Source organism: Mobula hypostoma, chromosome 10, assembly GCF_963921235.1.
Source record: "Mobula hypostoma chromosome 10, sMobHyp1.1, whole genome shotgun sequence".
Classification (NCBI taxonomy): Eukaryota; Metazoa; Chordata; class Chondrichthyes; order Myliobatiformes; family Myliobatidae; genus Mobula; species Mobula hypostoma.
The window spans coordinates 80,567,278-80,583,639 of NC_086106.1; the positions used below are offsets into that span (position 1 = coordinate 80,567,278).

The window sequence follows — 16,362 nt, forward strand, 5'->3', positions numbered from 1 at the left end:
TATTTGATAAATGTAAATTATATTGGACTAAACTGATTTTTTGATGTAGGATTCAGCGGATGTTATCTTGGATTCACCAAAGACATTTGATAAAATTACACACAAAATGTTGCTTGGCAAAAGTAAAGCCAGTTAAATTAAAACAACAACAGCATGGATAGCAAATTGTCTTGAAGGTAAAAAATTGTCTTGGGAGTGGCATGGTAATGTAGTGGTTAGCAGAATTCTTTGCAGTTCAAGTGACCGGGGTTCAATTCCCACCACTGCCTATAAGCAGTGGATTTCCTCTGGGTGCTCCGGTTTCCTTCCACAGTCCAACGATGTACCAATTGGTGAGTAAATTGGTTATTGTAATTTGTCCCATAATTAGGCTAGGATTAAATTGGGGGATTGCTGAGCTTCACAGTTCAAAGAGCAGGAAAGACCTATTCCACACTGTATTCAATAAATAAAAATTAAAAAAACAAGGAATTGTGGTAAATGTTTCTTTTCAGTGGAGAATGGTATGCAGTGGTGTTTCATTGTATATTTTTAGTATATAAACTTTAACATGTTTAAATTTGTTGATAAAGGTTGACATGTAAACATGTTTGAAAAGCAAGTTGAAATTTCCAAATTTGCAGATGAGTAAAAGCTTAGAAATGTGATAAACAGTAAGGAGGAGAAGTGCTAGGCCACGAAGAAATATAGATAGGTTGTCTGAATGAATGGATAAGTGTAAGATGAAATGTTTTACAATGAAGTGTGAAGTCACATACTTTTGCAGGAAGAAAAAGCAGAAGCAGTATGTACTAAATGGCACAGTCATTAGAGGTATGTAGGAACAGAAGTATGTACGTGTACATAGGGAAGAATCCTTGCAAGTGGACGGTCATATTGAGGGAATAGTTATTCAAGTGTTTGGAATCCTATAGCTGATAAATAGAAAGGTAGAATCAAGGTAGGTAAATTCTGTTGAATCTGTACCAAGAATTGGTTATACCACAACTGGAGCACTAGGTCTAATTCTACATGCCGTACTTTACAGAAGTAACACACACAAAATGGTGGAGTAACGCAGCAGGTCAGGCAGCATCTAGTGAGAGAATAAATAACTGATGCTCCAGGCCAAGACCCCTTCAACAGGACAGAAGAATATATGTACAGAATATGTGAAAGTCTTTGACTGATTTCCGAAATGCTTTCCCAGAAAAATTCCAGGGATTTTAATCATAATTCTTTCTAAAGTACTATCCTGTTTCCTGTTGAAGGCACTGATGCATTCTGGTTCCATTACTCTTTCCAGGCAATGAACTCCTGATGACGATCTCTGTGTAAAAAAGAAGAAGCTCTAGTTGTTCTCCTTGGAATAAAGGTTTGAGAGGAGATTTGATAGTTGTATAGAAGATCATGACCGGTTTACATAAAGCAGAAAAAGATTAAATATTTTTATTAGTAAATACTTTATTGTCCAGAGACCACCACTTTGAGATTTTAGCAAGGAAGAAGGCTACATAAGGAAGAACTTGGTATTTTACAGGAATAATTATTGGGAGTTCATTGTCTTGGAAGAGTGATGGAAACAGAATGAATTGGATAGTATTTGAGAGAGAATTACAATTATGATTTTCTAAGTTTTCTATTCCTACTTCATAATGATGGATTCAGATACATAGGCCTGTTGTCTTTCCTTGTCTATCTAGCTTTATAGTTTTCTCAATTGACTGCTAGATGTGATAAAATCCTCACTAAGGAATTAATCTTTCACTGGGAGTTAGGGTAGGGCTATTCAGGGAGCAAATGTTTCCTCCTCGGTCTTGGATGAGATCTAATGGAACCTCCAATCTATCAGGCACTTTCTAACAGCACAGATGATCATTCTTCTTGTAATCTGCTGCCATCTTCTTCATCTTCCTTTTTCTCTCTTTCTTCTGCTACTATTGTTTCTGTGACTGTTACAATCAGTGGGCAAGCACTTAATGTTCAGCATAACAAGATTGTGCACCATTTCTCAAAAAATGAGCCTCTCTTTAGCCAGGAACTGGGATCTCTTCTTTAGAACTGAATGACACTTGGCTTTGATTATATCAGTACACTGCAACATGACAGGAATCTAAATTAGGACTTGGAAGCAGGAAGAAAAGGGCAGACCTTCAAAGGCAAGACCATCCCCTGCATGCACCAAAGTGGCAGGTGATATGGCAGGCACTATGGATTGCATGAGAATGAAGTTGTCACATATGTTCCCTAGGTATATGGCATTGACTACATAGATTTTCATGTAATTGCACATGATAGTCTTTGCAATTCCTGTCTTTTCCTACCTGTGGACCTTACTTGAGTCCATGTCTCATCTGATGGCAAATTGACAATCCTGGCAAACTCAAATGACTGCAAGTTTTTACAGAGGGAGACGGATATGAGGCCCTTTCTTTGAGTAGTGAGCATCCTTGATGTCCCTAACTCAGCAGGATATTACAAACTGGGAGGTATGGATTAGATCTAGAATGATCTGCTTGCTCAGATGTTCAAAGAGCCTATGATCTTCACTTGAACAGGCAAAGCATGGCAAAAGTGGCTTCTGAAAGCATTGCGAGAACCTTTGCTTCTAGGTATAATGCACCTCAAATGGTGATGTTTTTGTTTATATTGGGGGGGGTGTTGCGGGGGGGGGAATGCGTTCCGGAAAAATTTAACATAGAACTATACGGCACAGGATCAGGCCATTCATCCCACTATGTTGTGCCAAACCAATTAAATTAGATACTGAATGGCTACCTAAACTAATCTCTTCTGCCTACACAATGTCAATATCCCTCAAGTTTCTTCGCATTCATATGCCCATCTAAACCACTCTTACAAGTCCCTAATGTATATATCTCTGCCATCACTCCAGGCAGTGCATTACAGGAACTTACCACTCTTTGTGTAAAAAAAAACTCACATTTTAAAATTACCCCCTTTTACCTTAAGTGCATGCCCTCTGGTATTAGACATTCAACCCTGGGAAAATGATACTGTCTGTCTATCTATGCTTCTCATAATCTTATAAACCTCTATCAGATATCCTTCAGCATCCACTGCTCTAGAGAAAACAACCTCTCATTATAGTACATGCCCTCTAATCCAGGCAACATTCCGGTAAACCTCTTCTGCACCGTCTCCAAAACCCTGAGATCTTTCCTATAATAGGACAACCAGAACTATATGCAACGCTCTAGATGTAGAGTTTTATAAAGCTGCAGCATAACTTCCTGACTTTTGAACTTAATGCCTTGAGTAATAAAGGCAAGCATGCATGCTGTATGCCTTCTTAATCATCCTATCAATCTGTGTTGCCACTTTCAGGGAGCTATGAACTTGGACCACATGATCCCTCTGTTCATCAACCTTGTTGAGAGCTTTGTCCTTAACAGTGTACTCTCTCTTTATATTTGACATACCAAGGTGCAACACTTCACATTTGCCTGGGTTAAATTCGAGCTGCCATTTCTCTGCCCATATCTGCAACTGATCTATATTTTGCTGTATATTTTGCCAGTCATCTGCAGTATGCTATCCACAATACCACTAATCTTTATATCACCTGCAAACTTACTAACCCACCCATCTACATTTTTATCCAGGTCATTTATACACATCACCAATAGCAGAGGTCCCCATACAAATCCTTGTTGAACACCACTAATCACAGAGCTCCATCTAGAATAAGTTCCTTTTCCACTACCCTCTGTCTTCCATGGACAAGTGAGTTCTGAACCCACACAGCCAATTCACCATTGACCCCATGCATGTTAATCTTCTGGATGAGTCTTCCACAAGGGACCTTGTCAAAAGCCTTATTCAAATCCGTGTAGATAACATCCACAGCTGTATCTTCATCAATTATCCTCATTACCTTGTCAAAAACTCAGTCAAGTTAGTAAGCCATGACAAAGCAATGTTGGGTCTCCCTAATTAGGTCATGGTTATCAAAATACTCATAAATCCTATCCCTAAGAATTCTCTGTAGTAACTTCCCTACCACTGATGTGAGGTCCAGTGGTCTTATCATTTCCAGGATTACCCTTGGTTCCCTTCTTGAACAAAGGAACAACATTAGTTACTTGCCATTTCACCCAGATCTTGCCTGTGGCTGGAAAAGACACAAAGATATTGGTCAAATCCCCTGCAATCTCTTCATTTGCCTCTCTTAATAACTTGAGATGTATCCCGTCAGGCCCTGGGGACCTATCCACCTAAATGCATTTTAAGAGACCCCACACTACCTCCTCCTTTACTTCGAAATGCTAAAACTTATTAATACTCTCAACACTGATCTCCTTATCCTCCATGTCCTTCGCCTTGGTAAATACTGATGCAAAGTACTCATTAGGGATCTCACCCACATCCTTCGTATCCAAGCAAATGTTCCTCCCTTTATCCTTGAGTGGTCCCACCCTCTCCCGAGTTATCCTCTTGCTCCTGATGCACGTATAGAATGCCTTGGGATTCTCTAATTCTACTTGCCAAGGACTCTTTATGACCCCTCCTGGCTTTCCTAATTCCCTTCCTGAGTTCTTTATTGGCTTTTTTATAACCCTCAAAGAATCCAAGGGGGACCAATATCCTTGTGGGCAGGTTTGCTAGAGCTATTCAGAGTGGTTTAAACTAATATGGCAGGGGAATGGGAACCAGTATGATGGAGCTGAGGATGAGCCAGGAGGTTTACAAATGGATGATGTAGAGATGGTGGGTATGACGTTGTGGGCATCACTGAGTTGTGGCTGAAAGAAGGATATAGTTGGGAGTTTAACATCAAAGGATATACTTTGTATCAAAAGGACAGGCAGGAATGCGTAGGTGGTGGGGTGGATCTATTGGCAAGAGATAGAATTACATCTTTAGAAAGTGGTGACATAGGGTGAGAGAAAGTTGAATCTTTGTGGGTGGAGTTAAGAAACTGCAAGGGTAAAATGACCATTCTGGGAATCATATAAGGCTTTCAAATAGTAGGCAAGGTGTGGGGTTGGGATTGCAAAGGGAGGTGGAAAGGGCATGTAATAAGGGTAATGTCAGAATTGTAACAAGAGACTTCAATATGCAAGGTGATAGGGAAAACCAGATTGGTGTCAGATTGCAAGAGAGGGAATTTGTTGAGTGCCTACTAGATGGCATTTTGAGCAGCTACTAGGCTATCTTAGATTGGGTGTTCTTTAATAACCCAGATATTATTAGAGAGTTTAATGTAAAGGAACCCTTAGGAGGCAGTGATCATAATATGATTGAGTTTGAGAGGAAGAAGCAAAAGTAACATGTATCAGTATTGCAATGGAATAAAAGGAATTACAGAGGCGTGAGAGAGGAGCTTGCCCAGTTGGATTGGAGAGGGATACCTGCGGGGATGATAGCAGAACAGAGTTGGCAGAAGTTTCTGGGAATAGTTCTCAAGGTGCAGGATAGATATGTCTCAAAGAAGAAGTTCTCAAATGGCAGAGCTAGTCAGCCATGGCTGACAAGGGAAGTTAAGGACTGCATAAAAGCCAAAGAAAGGACATATAAGGTAGTAAAAGTGAATGGGAAGTTGGATGATTGGGAAGCTTTCAAAATCCAACAAAAGGCAACTAAAAAAACTCTAAGAAGGGGAAAGGTGAAATATGAGGGCAAACTACCTGATAATGTAAAGCAAGATACTAACAGGTTTTTCTGTTATATAAAGAATAAAAGGGAGGAAGAGGATGGCTGGCACAGATTTGAGGAAGGCCACCACCTTCATCAAAGAGGGAGCTAGGCCTTTCGTAACCAAACAATCAAAGCCCAATCTGCTGCTAATGGCCAGGTCCTGGGAGATGAGGGTTGATGTGGGAAGGAAGTTGCAGTTCCCGGATGCGGTTCACACAACCCTACGCCAGGACATTGTACAGTGGTCAACCAAAGACAGGAAAATAATTCTGGTTGAGCTGACCGTGCCGTGGGAGGACGGATGGGAAGAGGCCCACGAGAGAAAAGCCTTGAAGTACCAGCCCTTAGTGCAGGAGTGTAAAGACAAGGGATGGCAGGCATGGTTGTTCCCTGTGGAGATCAGCTGCAGAGGTTTCCCAGCCAAATCAGCATGGCGGTTGTTGTCAGATCTGGGCCTGGATGAAAGGAGCAAAAAACAAACAGCTCGTAGGATGGGGGAAGAGGCAGAACAAGCCTCTTGTTGGATTTGGAGTAGGCAAGAGGAGGGAAGCTGGAAGCCAGGAGCAGATGGGCAAAGATTTGGCCACCACTGCTAGCCCACCAACTGGAGAGTATCGTGGTTAAAGGATGAAACATTCTGTGAAGGTTGGGAACCACCTGATGACATCTGCTCCTGGCTGAAGGCTACAGTTACCATATAAGGTAACTGGAGAATGCACCCTAACAGGTGTTTGTAACAAGCAAGGGGAACAGAATATAAAAGCAAGGAGATAATGCTGAGGCTTATAAAGACATCAGTCAAGGCACACTTGGAGTATTGTCAACAGTTTTGGACCCCTTATCTCAGAAAGGATGTACTGTCATTGGAGAGAGTCCAGAGGAGCTTCACGATGATTTGAGGGGGATGATGATTATGGGAAGGAAGGGGTTAACATATGAGGAGCAGCTTTGGGCCTGTACTCACTGGAATTTAGAAGAATGAGGGGGGGATCTCATTGAAACCTACCAAATGGAGGAGGAGGAGAAGATGGTGACATGAAGCAGCGTGCAGCGGCCACTCCAGTGAATGATATCTGTTATCTGTCAAGTAGGGTGCCGTGCACCATCCTGATTTGATGGAACATCTGGAGAAACTTCTGAAATGCCTGCTTCGCTGCCGCTGCTACTGTGTGTTCCAGAATCTCCGGAGGGGAAGGCCCCGAGTCCTCGGCTTTGCTTGTTACTCAGCAGCTGGGGCAGGGTCAAAGCGCTCGGCAGAGGATGGTGCTCGGGAGGCTGTATTGGAGGGGCTGGTTGGAGGCTCGAAGTTTTCAGATGGACTCAGAGTTGGCTGTGGTCGGGTGCTTCCAATGCATCGGCAAGTTGTTGGCGCCTGGAGGTTTATGGCAGGGAGAGTTTCTCCCTTTTGCTGCCTGCTGTTGGGACTATCGGGAGTCGATTGGAACTTTGAGACTTTTTTTTACCATGCCCATGGTCTGCTCTTCATCAAATTATGGTATTGTTTTGCACTGCTGTAACTATATGTTATAATTATGTGGTCTTGTCAGTGTTAGTCTTTGGTTTGTCCTTTTTTTGTGATATCACTCTGGAGGAACATTATATCATTTCTTAATGCATGCATTTCTAAATGACAATAAACGAGGACTGAGTGTCCTCATAATCTAATCTAAATGATGAAAGGACTAGATAAGGTGGATGTGGGGAGGATGTTTCCTCTGGTGGGTGTATCCAGAACTAGAGGGCACAGCCTCAAAATTGATGGGCAACCTTTCAGAACAGAAGTAAGGATGAATTTTTTTAGACAAACAGTGGTGAATCTATGGAATGCTCTGCAACAGACTGCGGTGGAGGCCAAGTCTGTGTGTATATTCAAGGCAAAAGTTCATCGATGCCTGATTAGTTGGGGCATTAAGGGATATGGTGAGGGGGCAGGTATATGGAGTTGAATGTGCTCCAGGATGAACCATGATGAAATGGCTGAGCGGATTCAATGGGCTGAATGAACTAATTCTGCTCCTGTGTCTTATAGCCTTAAGGGCTCTGTTTGATTCTTGCTTTCTAAGCTTTACATATTTTTCCTTTTTCTTCTTGACTAAATTTACCTTCTCCTTCACCATCCAAGGTTCTCTTACTTTGCAATCCTTCTGACTGGAAAATATTGTCCTATCCTCTGTATATTTGGTCTTTAAACACCCTCCGCATATCAGCTGTGGACGTCAAAAAACAGCTGTTCCCAATTAACTCTCCCTTGTTCCTGCCTAATACTCTTGTAATTTGCCCTGCTCTAGAATTAGATTCTCTCCACAATGTCCATACTTAACCCTATCTATAGCTCTCTTAAAACTTGGGTTCACTGTTCCTTAACTGCTCACCCATTGAAAGGCCGTTCACCACCTGGCCAGGCTCATTACTCAACACCAGATTCAGTACAGCCCCTCCTCTTGTTGGACAATCTACATACTGATTTAAAAAACCCTCATGGGTGCACCTAACAAATTCTCCCCATCTAATCAACTTGCATTAAGAAGGCCCCAGTTTATATTAGAAAATTTGAAGTCCCTGATGATAACAACCCTATGGTTTTCACACCTTTCCTCAAACCTGCATACCTGTTCCTCAATACCCTGGCGGCTATTAGGGGTTTTGTAGTACAATCCCATCAGAGTGATTGCACCCTTCCTATTTTTGAGTTCTACCTAGGTTGAATCTATGACGTTTCCTCTGAGTGGAACTGTGATATTGTCCTTGAGTAGTATTGCAACTTGCCCCCCCCCTTTCCCTCCCTGTCTACCTTTTCTAAACCCCGAGATATTAAACACCCATTCCTGTCTCTGTCTCAACCAAGTTTCTGTATGGCCACAACATCATAGCTCCATGTACTGATCCACGCTAAGTTCATCACCTATAGCTCCTAACTCCCTAAACTCTCTGCGCAGGACCTCTTGCTCCTTTCTACCTATGCCACTGGTGCCAATGTGCACCATGACCTCTGGCTGCTCCCCCTCCTCCTCGAGAATATTTTGCAGCCGCTCTGAAAATCCTGGACTATCAAGTCACTTATCACTATCAATCTACCTGACTTTACCTTTCGCTGCTCATCCTTAGATTTACCTTTCGCTGCTCATCCTTAGAGTCAGTCACAGTGCCACTGGTCTGGCTACTGCTGCTGTGCTCTGATAGGTGCTGAAACCCCATCCGACCCCCCCCCCCCAGTAGTATCCAAAGAGATATACTTGTTGCTAAAGTGAATGTCTTCAGGGAAACCCTGCACTGACTGCTCACTCCCCTTACTTCTCCTGGTGGTCACCCATCTACTATCTAAAGCCTGCACTCTGGGTGTGATCACACTTATGTAAAACTGTTGTCTGTGAGGTTTTCAGCCTTCTGGATAGCTCTGAGTACATCCAGCTCCAGCTCTGGTCCCTCGACCTAATCAGTCAGAGGCTAAAGTTGGGTCCACTTCCTGCAAATGTAGTCATCAGGGAGATTGCCAGGTACCCTGAAATCCCACATCTCACAGGTGAGCATTCCGTTGCCTTAACCATCCTTGCCTACACTGAAGTAAAGATTACCGATTTACAGACAAAATAGCTCACCTGTTCTTAACTCTGCTATATCTCTGAATCCTTTAAGTTTTGCACTCACCTCCATCACTTCCTCAGCCTCTTCTCACCAAGTTTGTTGTAGCTGTAGCTCCAACTTCACAAGCAAAGGTTCCACAATAAAAATAAATAATAACAACTCAGAAGCAATCTTAGCCTCTGCCTGTTCTCATCAAAGCCTGATCACTCTAACACTGGCCCAATCCTACAATGGCTGCTCCACTTAAACCTCCCTTCTTTTTATTGGCTCAAATAAAATTCACTCCCGACAAGACTTCAAATGGCTCCCATCCTGCAACCATGTTGCTCTCTCTTTCGCTCATTCAAAGAATGATTCACTCATTCAGCAGATTCATCTACTGAGTCTGAATGGGCAGAACAAATAAGATTTGTTCTTCACCATCTTCTTGTTCTCTGCCGAGTCTAGATTGTCTTTGAACCAATCTCCACTTATTTATAGTTCTGTTGTGCACCCAGAAACACCCATAGTTAATTATTAATTTATTTATTGATGATCACTCTGAAAGATTCTGCACAAAAAATGCAATGGAGTCTTCTGTCCTGGGAAGAAACTGATCTGATCTGCACCTGACTCTAGGTGACAGATGGAGAAGGGAAGAGTGGAAATAGTGACAGAGGCTGGAGGTGATATCACTTCTCTTCAACTGGATCCACTTATCATTTGCTAGTTCTTGCTCCACACCTTCCTTTCACCTTTTTGTACTGACCACCTCTTCTCCATCTTTCAGTCCATTTGAAGGATCTCGGCCTGAATCCTCAATTGTCCATTTCTTTTTTAGCTGTTGCCTGACCTGCTGGGCTCCTACATCATCTTCCTTGTACTTCATATTCCAAAATCTGCAGTCTTTTGTGTCTATGATCTTTGATTTGCCAGCTTACATTTCTTATAATTTTTTTTCACTTTTAATGCTTTTCTGAGAGTCATTTGGAGCTTTTAGCTCATTTATTGATTCTCAGTTTACCTCTGACAGCTTGCTTAAGCCAAAAATGATGAAGTGGAATGAAAACTCTGTCACAAGACAGGAGGTAAAGGGTAAACCAGTGTCTACACATCTCAAAAGCAAGATGTCCAAGAGAATACACAAACATTTGAGAATGACTAAGTCCAGTTGGATCTTCCACGCAGCATGCTTTCATTCAGAACAAATACCAGTTCTTTTAACTTTCATTTTAGCATTGTAATGCTGGGTTCTTGACTGAGTGTGATTTATTATAATATAAAAAAACAAAGGCTTACAGCAATTTGATTTTAGGATATCGTGAAAGAAGGATTCAGAAATAAAGCTTAACCTTTTCAACATTGTTTTGGGACTTTTATGTTGTACAAAATAAAGAATGCTGGTAGTTTGGCCACACACAATTTTGACATGAATTGTCTGATAAATGGGGAAGCCCACCCACCCAATTTTCTGTTGTTATCAACTTGGAGTTAAACGCAAAAATTCTAGAGGAAATGTTATCTCCTGTGCCCAAATTACTCAAGAGCACTCCATGCAGATAATGCTCCACCGTGACGTTATCTCTTTGTAAAATTGTTTGGCTTCAACACAAACAGATAAAGAAACAGGACTTACTAGAGGTTGCTATCTATGGATCCAGAAAATCTAACTGCATCTTTGATATGTACATAAGTAGCCAGTGCAAGTGGCTTGCCTGACCCAGGACTGTCTTTTATGTAATGCAATCCACTTGATTGTGTTCAAGTTCCTTCTTGGTAACAAGGATGCCTTAGAATTATTTTATATAGAATTTTTTTTTGTACCTCAACCACTGATTTTAAAAAGGCACTCTGTATCTTACTTTTTAAATGTTTTGTTTTCTAAAAGCACCTTTGTTATAAGTTATAGAGCACTTATATTGCTTTAAATTATCCTGCTTACTCATGTTATAGTACATCCTATTAAAATAAGCCTAGATATGATCTATTTCTATTATGTAATAATGGTAGTTTTGTTGGTAATGCAGCTTTGAGAAGCTATGGCAGGCTGAACTGAAGCAGCACGGACGAGAGAAGGCCTCTCTGGGACGAGTGGCCTGGCGGTTTTGTCAAACAAGGGCTTTCATCGCTGTTGGCTGCCTGATGATTACAATGATAGCCAGCTTTGTTGGACCTGTGAGTAATAACTCCCATCATTTAACTCTCTGAATAAGTCATACTGTGTGATCTATTTGAATAAGTTACTACAAAGCAGAATCATGTTTTGGATTTTTAAGACAATACTCCAAATTAAGAATGCATTATTTTTATTGGACAAGGCTGGAAAGGAGTTGCTGTTTCACAAGATTGGGGCATGGGGTCAGAGAGTTAAAGTTTTGAAGTATGTGGGTGTCGGGATGAAATTTGTTCCCAAGTGTGAGAACAGGCACCTACTTTGAACAAATGTGATCATGATTCTTCCCCAGAGCTACCATAAAGGGTTATCGTAGAAACCTAATCATTTAATATTTTCACATGTAGAAAGGTGCCAGGAACTAACTTCATGATTTGATTATTATGTTAATTTCCTCTACTTCAACCATGCCACGTAAAATAAAAGTGCAACACAATGGCATTATACATGGACCCAATTTTAGCACAACTAGGCAATGATAGGGACAGATGAAAAGAAAATCAATCTATTTAACAATCTAATCAATCCACTGTGACAATAATTATTTCATTAGGGAAGGAGTAATGGAAGAAAACAGTTGAGAACTGACAGATAGTGAATGAATTGGGGAGAGTGCGGTAAATATAATTTTCAAGGAAATCCTAACTTCCCTTTACCTAAAATTTATTAATAAATAAACTTGTCAGCACCAAGAAATATTTTTCTTCATTATTCCAATGTAAAACGATTCAGCAGACCTTCATTTCGGTGATTTCCTGAGAATTCTGTTAAGCAATAATATGAAACCAGAGATCAAATTTGAGTATAATAATGATGATCAGTTTATTATCAAACACTGTGATGTAATAACTTGATTTATCACTGAAGTAATATACCTAGGATGCTTTAAAAGAAGGTGAACTGTTATGTTGTATAGGTACTTCTCTCGTGCTTCTGTTTGGCTGCTGGAAGTTTGTTGTTCCTCACATTTCCAATGGCGCCAGTAATTTGTGGAGCTGGTTCCTCTACCAGCCCTGCTGCTGACTACTGAATTCGAATCAATGCCCAGAACAGAGAGTTTGGTCATACTGGTTGCTATCAGTTGCCATCCTGAGAAAGTGACATACTTCTGCTACTCTGTTATGGCCAGTCATGAGTGTTTGGACTCCACATTCATCTGTGAATAGTTCAAACCACTGGGAATGACAAATACCCCAAAAAGCTCCAGTTTACTCTTCAGGCTATCAGGTCTGGACATTGACTGTCCAGGACTCAGCTCTACTTTTAAACTTCCTCAAAATCTGCAAATATTGAAAATCATTGATAATTGTCGGGAGGAGAAGATGGCAGCGCGACGCAGCTCGTAGCGGCCACCCTGGTGGTGATGTCTGTTATCTGCCAAGTAGCGTGCCGTGCACAATCCTGATTTGATGGAGACAGATGTGAGAGCACGGAGGAAAATTTGGTGAAATTTCTGAAATGCCTGTTTCGCTGCTGCTGCTACTGTGTGATCCAAAATCTCCGGAGGGGAATGCCCTGAGTCCTCGGCTTTCCTTGTTGCTCGGCGGCCGGGGCGGGGTCGAAGCGCTCGGCAGAGGATGGTGCTCGGAGAGGCTGTGTTGGAGGGGCTGGTTGGAGGCTCAAAGTTTTTGGATGGACTCAGAGTCCGCTGTAGTCGGGTGCTTCCAATGGTGCTGCATCGACAAGTTTGCGGAGGTTCATGGCAGGGAGAATTTCTCCGTTCTACTGTCTGTGTGAGATGATGGGGCTATCAGGACTTTGAGACTTTTTTTTACCGTGCCCATGGTCTGCTGTTTATCAAATTACGGTATTGCTTTGCACTGTTGTAACTATATGTTATAATATGTGGTTTTGTCAGTTTTAGTCTTGGTTTGTCCTGTGTTTTTTGCGATATCATTCTGGAGGAACATTGTATCATTTTTTAATGCATGCATTTCTAAATGACAATAAATGAGGACTGAGTGTCCTCATAATCTAAAAAAAAATTAAATCTTATGAGATTTGAAGGTTTAGCCCATGATGTATTGAAGATGGCCCAAAACAGCATGACAGACTTCTTAACTTTTTGGACATGATTTTAGGCTGGTTACAGACTTCCTCAGGATTGTGAAACTTTATGGCAGATTATGATGCTGGATGTGAAGCATGTGCTGTAGCTATATTTATTGCCAGGGTCCTGAAGTTCACATTCTTGAATCCCTCAGTAGAAGTGGCAGATGACTTTGCTGCCTGGTTGGTTTTAAATCACAATGCTGGAATCTCCTGTTCACTACTGTTGGGTGCTTTACCAGTTATACAGTTCTCTCCCTTGCTTTCTGACAAACTTTGTGCAGATGCAACAAGATCACAGTGCCGCCTCTGGAAAATTCTCCTCCTCAAAACTCTCTGCAAATCTGCTAGCTTTTTTGTAGGAATTTCTAGCTGTTGTTATAAACTGGAGGGAGGGAGGAAGAAGATGATGAGTTAGAGTAGTACTGAAAAGCTGGACTTCAGCAAAGGATTGACATCTCAATACAATTTAACAAATTCATAAAGTACACTGTGTGCTTCCAAGATTCATTCATTAAAGGAATACAAGTAGTATTTGAAAACCCTATCTCTTTATTAACCACTGTTCATATATTTTCATAACCCAGTCATATAATGGTTCGGATCTTATGATTGATATATGGAATATTTGTATTGACTTTATGGAATAACATTCCCTGGGAGGAGCTTTACATGCCAAGAATTGAGAAGTAGCTTCTCCCCCACCTCACCCCACCCAACAATGCTATATCCATTTATTTCTGATGACTTCTGGGTCATTTAGAAGAAAATATTATGAAAATTGCTACATAATTAAACGGAGAATAAAATTGTAAACTCATATATTCTGTATATGTTTTTATTTGAAGTTTTGCCATGTTTTGGAGTGATACTGAACACTTGTCTTTTCCCAATAGGCTGTTGTCATTCGGAGACTATTAGAGTATGCACAAGCACCAGAGTCAAACTTTCAATACGGACTGCTGTTAGTCTGGGGCATTTTTATGGCCGAGTTAGTGCGTTCCTGGTCATTTGCATTGACCTGGGCTTTAAACTATCGCACTGGAACACGGCTTCGGGGTGCACTACTTACACTGGCCTTCGAAAAAATTCTGAAGCTACGAAACCCGAAAGATATTACAGTTGGAGAAGTAAGAGATTTTCTGTTGTACATCATATGAAAAGGATGTTTTTTCTCTTTAAATATATCAATTTTAGCACTCAGGTTTTGAATTAAGTATTCTTTGTGAGTTGTTTGTTTTTAGAAGAGATCAGCAAAATGGAAAAAAATGGTGTAAATTTACAGAATGGGATAAAGGCTGTAGCAAAGAAGGATTTTAGTTTGGAAAATCAAGAAGTAGAATCAATTTAAAGATACAAAACAAATAGCAAGAGGGAAAAGCTTCAGTTGTATGCAGGGGTCTAAAATAGGACATGGTGTAACTTGGCAAATTACAGATGCATGAAACAATAACATAATAGTCATGGGAGAGTTTCACCCACATTTGGACAAGGAAAATAAAATTAGCACCAACAATATGGAAGGTTGATTTATAGAGTACAAAGGAAATGGTTTTCTAGATAAACATGTTGAGGAATCAGTGAGGGAACATGCTGTATTAGATCCAGTACTACAATATATGAAAGGGCCAATTCAGGTGGTTAAACGACTATTAGGAAATAGTGATAATTGTAATATTGGAAGTGACTTAATTAAATTTGAACTAGAGTCTTAAAATCTGGAAAAAAATATAACTATTAAAACATGTGGCATGAGCCACCCATTGTCGTTAGTGAATCTACGTAAAACCATATGATAGTAAATCTGCAATGGTTGACTTTTAAATTAATTAATACATAGATTGCTGTAATATATATCCCCTCAAGGCAAAAAAAGGAAAGGAGGACCATCTATGCAGACCAAGAGAAAAAGATAGTATTAGGTCAAAGAAAAAAGGGTTTATAATATTGCCAAAATAAAAACAGTAAACATGAGGATTGGGGAAGCTTCAGAATTCAGCAAAAGTGGATTAAGGCATTGTTAAGGAAAGGGAGCAGACTAGTCTGCAATTAAAAAAAAATGGATTGTAAGTGCTTCTGCAGGTATATAAAATGGAAAAGACGTGCAAAATGTGTGCCACTTATAGATTGAGATGAGGAAGTCCCAAACTGACATCAGAACACTGACGGAAACTTCCAGAGTCAAACCCCTTCAGAGGACTTCTACCAAGTCTCCACTCATCATTCTTCAAAACTCAGCAGTTAGAAGTCTCGACTGTCAAACTATTCTTCATAAGACAACCCAGCCATCTAGTCTAGGAAAACTTTGCATTAATATCCTTCCTTAAGTACCAATGTCTCGGCAATGTCCTACGCCATAAAGAATAGTCTCCCTATTTATATTCAATTGCCTTAGTAACAAATGATGACATTTTGTTAACCTTCTTAATTACTTACTCAATCCGCCGGAGTCTGTCTTCACATGCTGGGATAGACAACACCCTATCTCACCGAGGGTTTGAGACCCGTCGGCTACCCTCACCTGGTTTGGCGGATTGAGCTGACGAGACCAATGGAAGGTCCAACGGTCAAGAAGGCGGTCTCTGCAAGCATCGTGGAACGTGTAGAGCAGGACAAAACACAGAAGATGTCCTGGTCATCCACTGCGCCTAGTCCCATCTCCAGCCGTCTAGACTCTGTCTTGCCACTGGATCCAGATGGGAATTGGGAAGAGAGAGTGAGGCTGACGCTGCGCAACTCTCCCTCACTTAAATCCAAATCACGCGCTAGTCTCGACACCATCATTATGGTGTCGAGGTCCTCATCGACGTCAACGATGGACGAACAACAACAACAATTACTTACTATATCGTCACCAAGCCTCTTAAGAATCATGCACAAGGACACCCAAACCCTATGTACTGTATCTCTGAGTTCTCTCAGTGGGATAGCACTGAGCA

The 16,362-nt window shown here is 41.0% G+C and overlaps 1 protein-coding gene across 1 annotated transcript in view; it reads left to right on the forward strand.

Moving 5' to 3' along the window:
* Positions 1–16,362, forward strand: part of LOC134352556 (ATP-binding cassette sub-family C member 5-like) — a 155,937-nt gene that overhangs the window by 23,916 nt on the left and 115,659 nt on the right. Inside the window, exons 5-6 of the mRNA XM_063059812.1 lie at positions 11,229–11,376; positions 14,320–14,553. Coding sequence (XP_062915882.1) covers positions 11,229–11,376; positions 14,320–14,553 — 382 coding nt within the window. The remainder of the gene's footprint in view (positions 1–11,228; positions 11,377–14,319; positions 14,554–16,362) is intronic.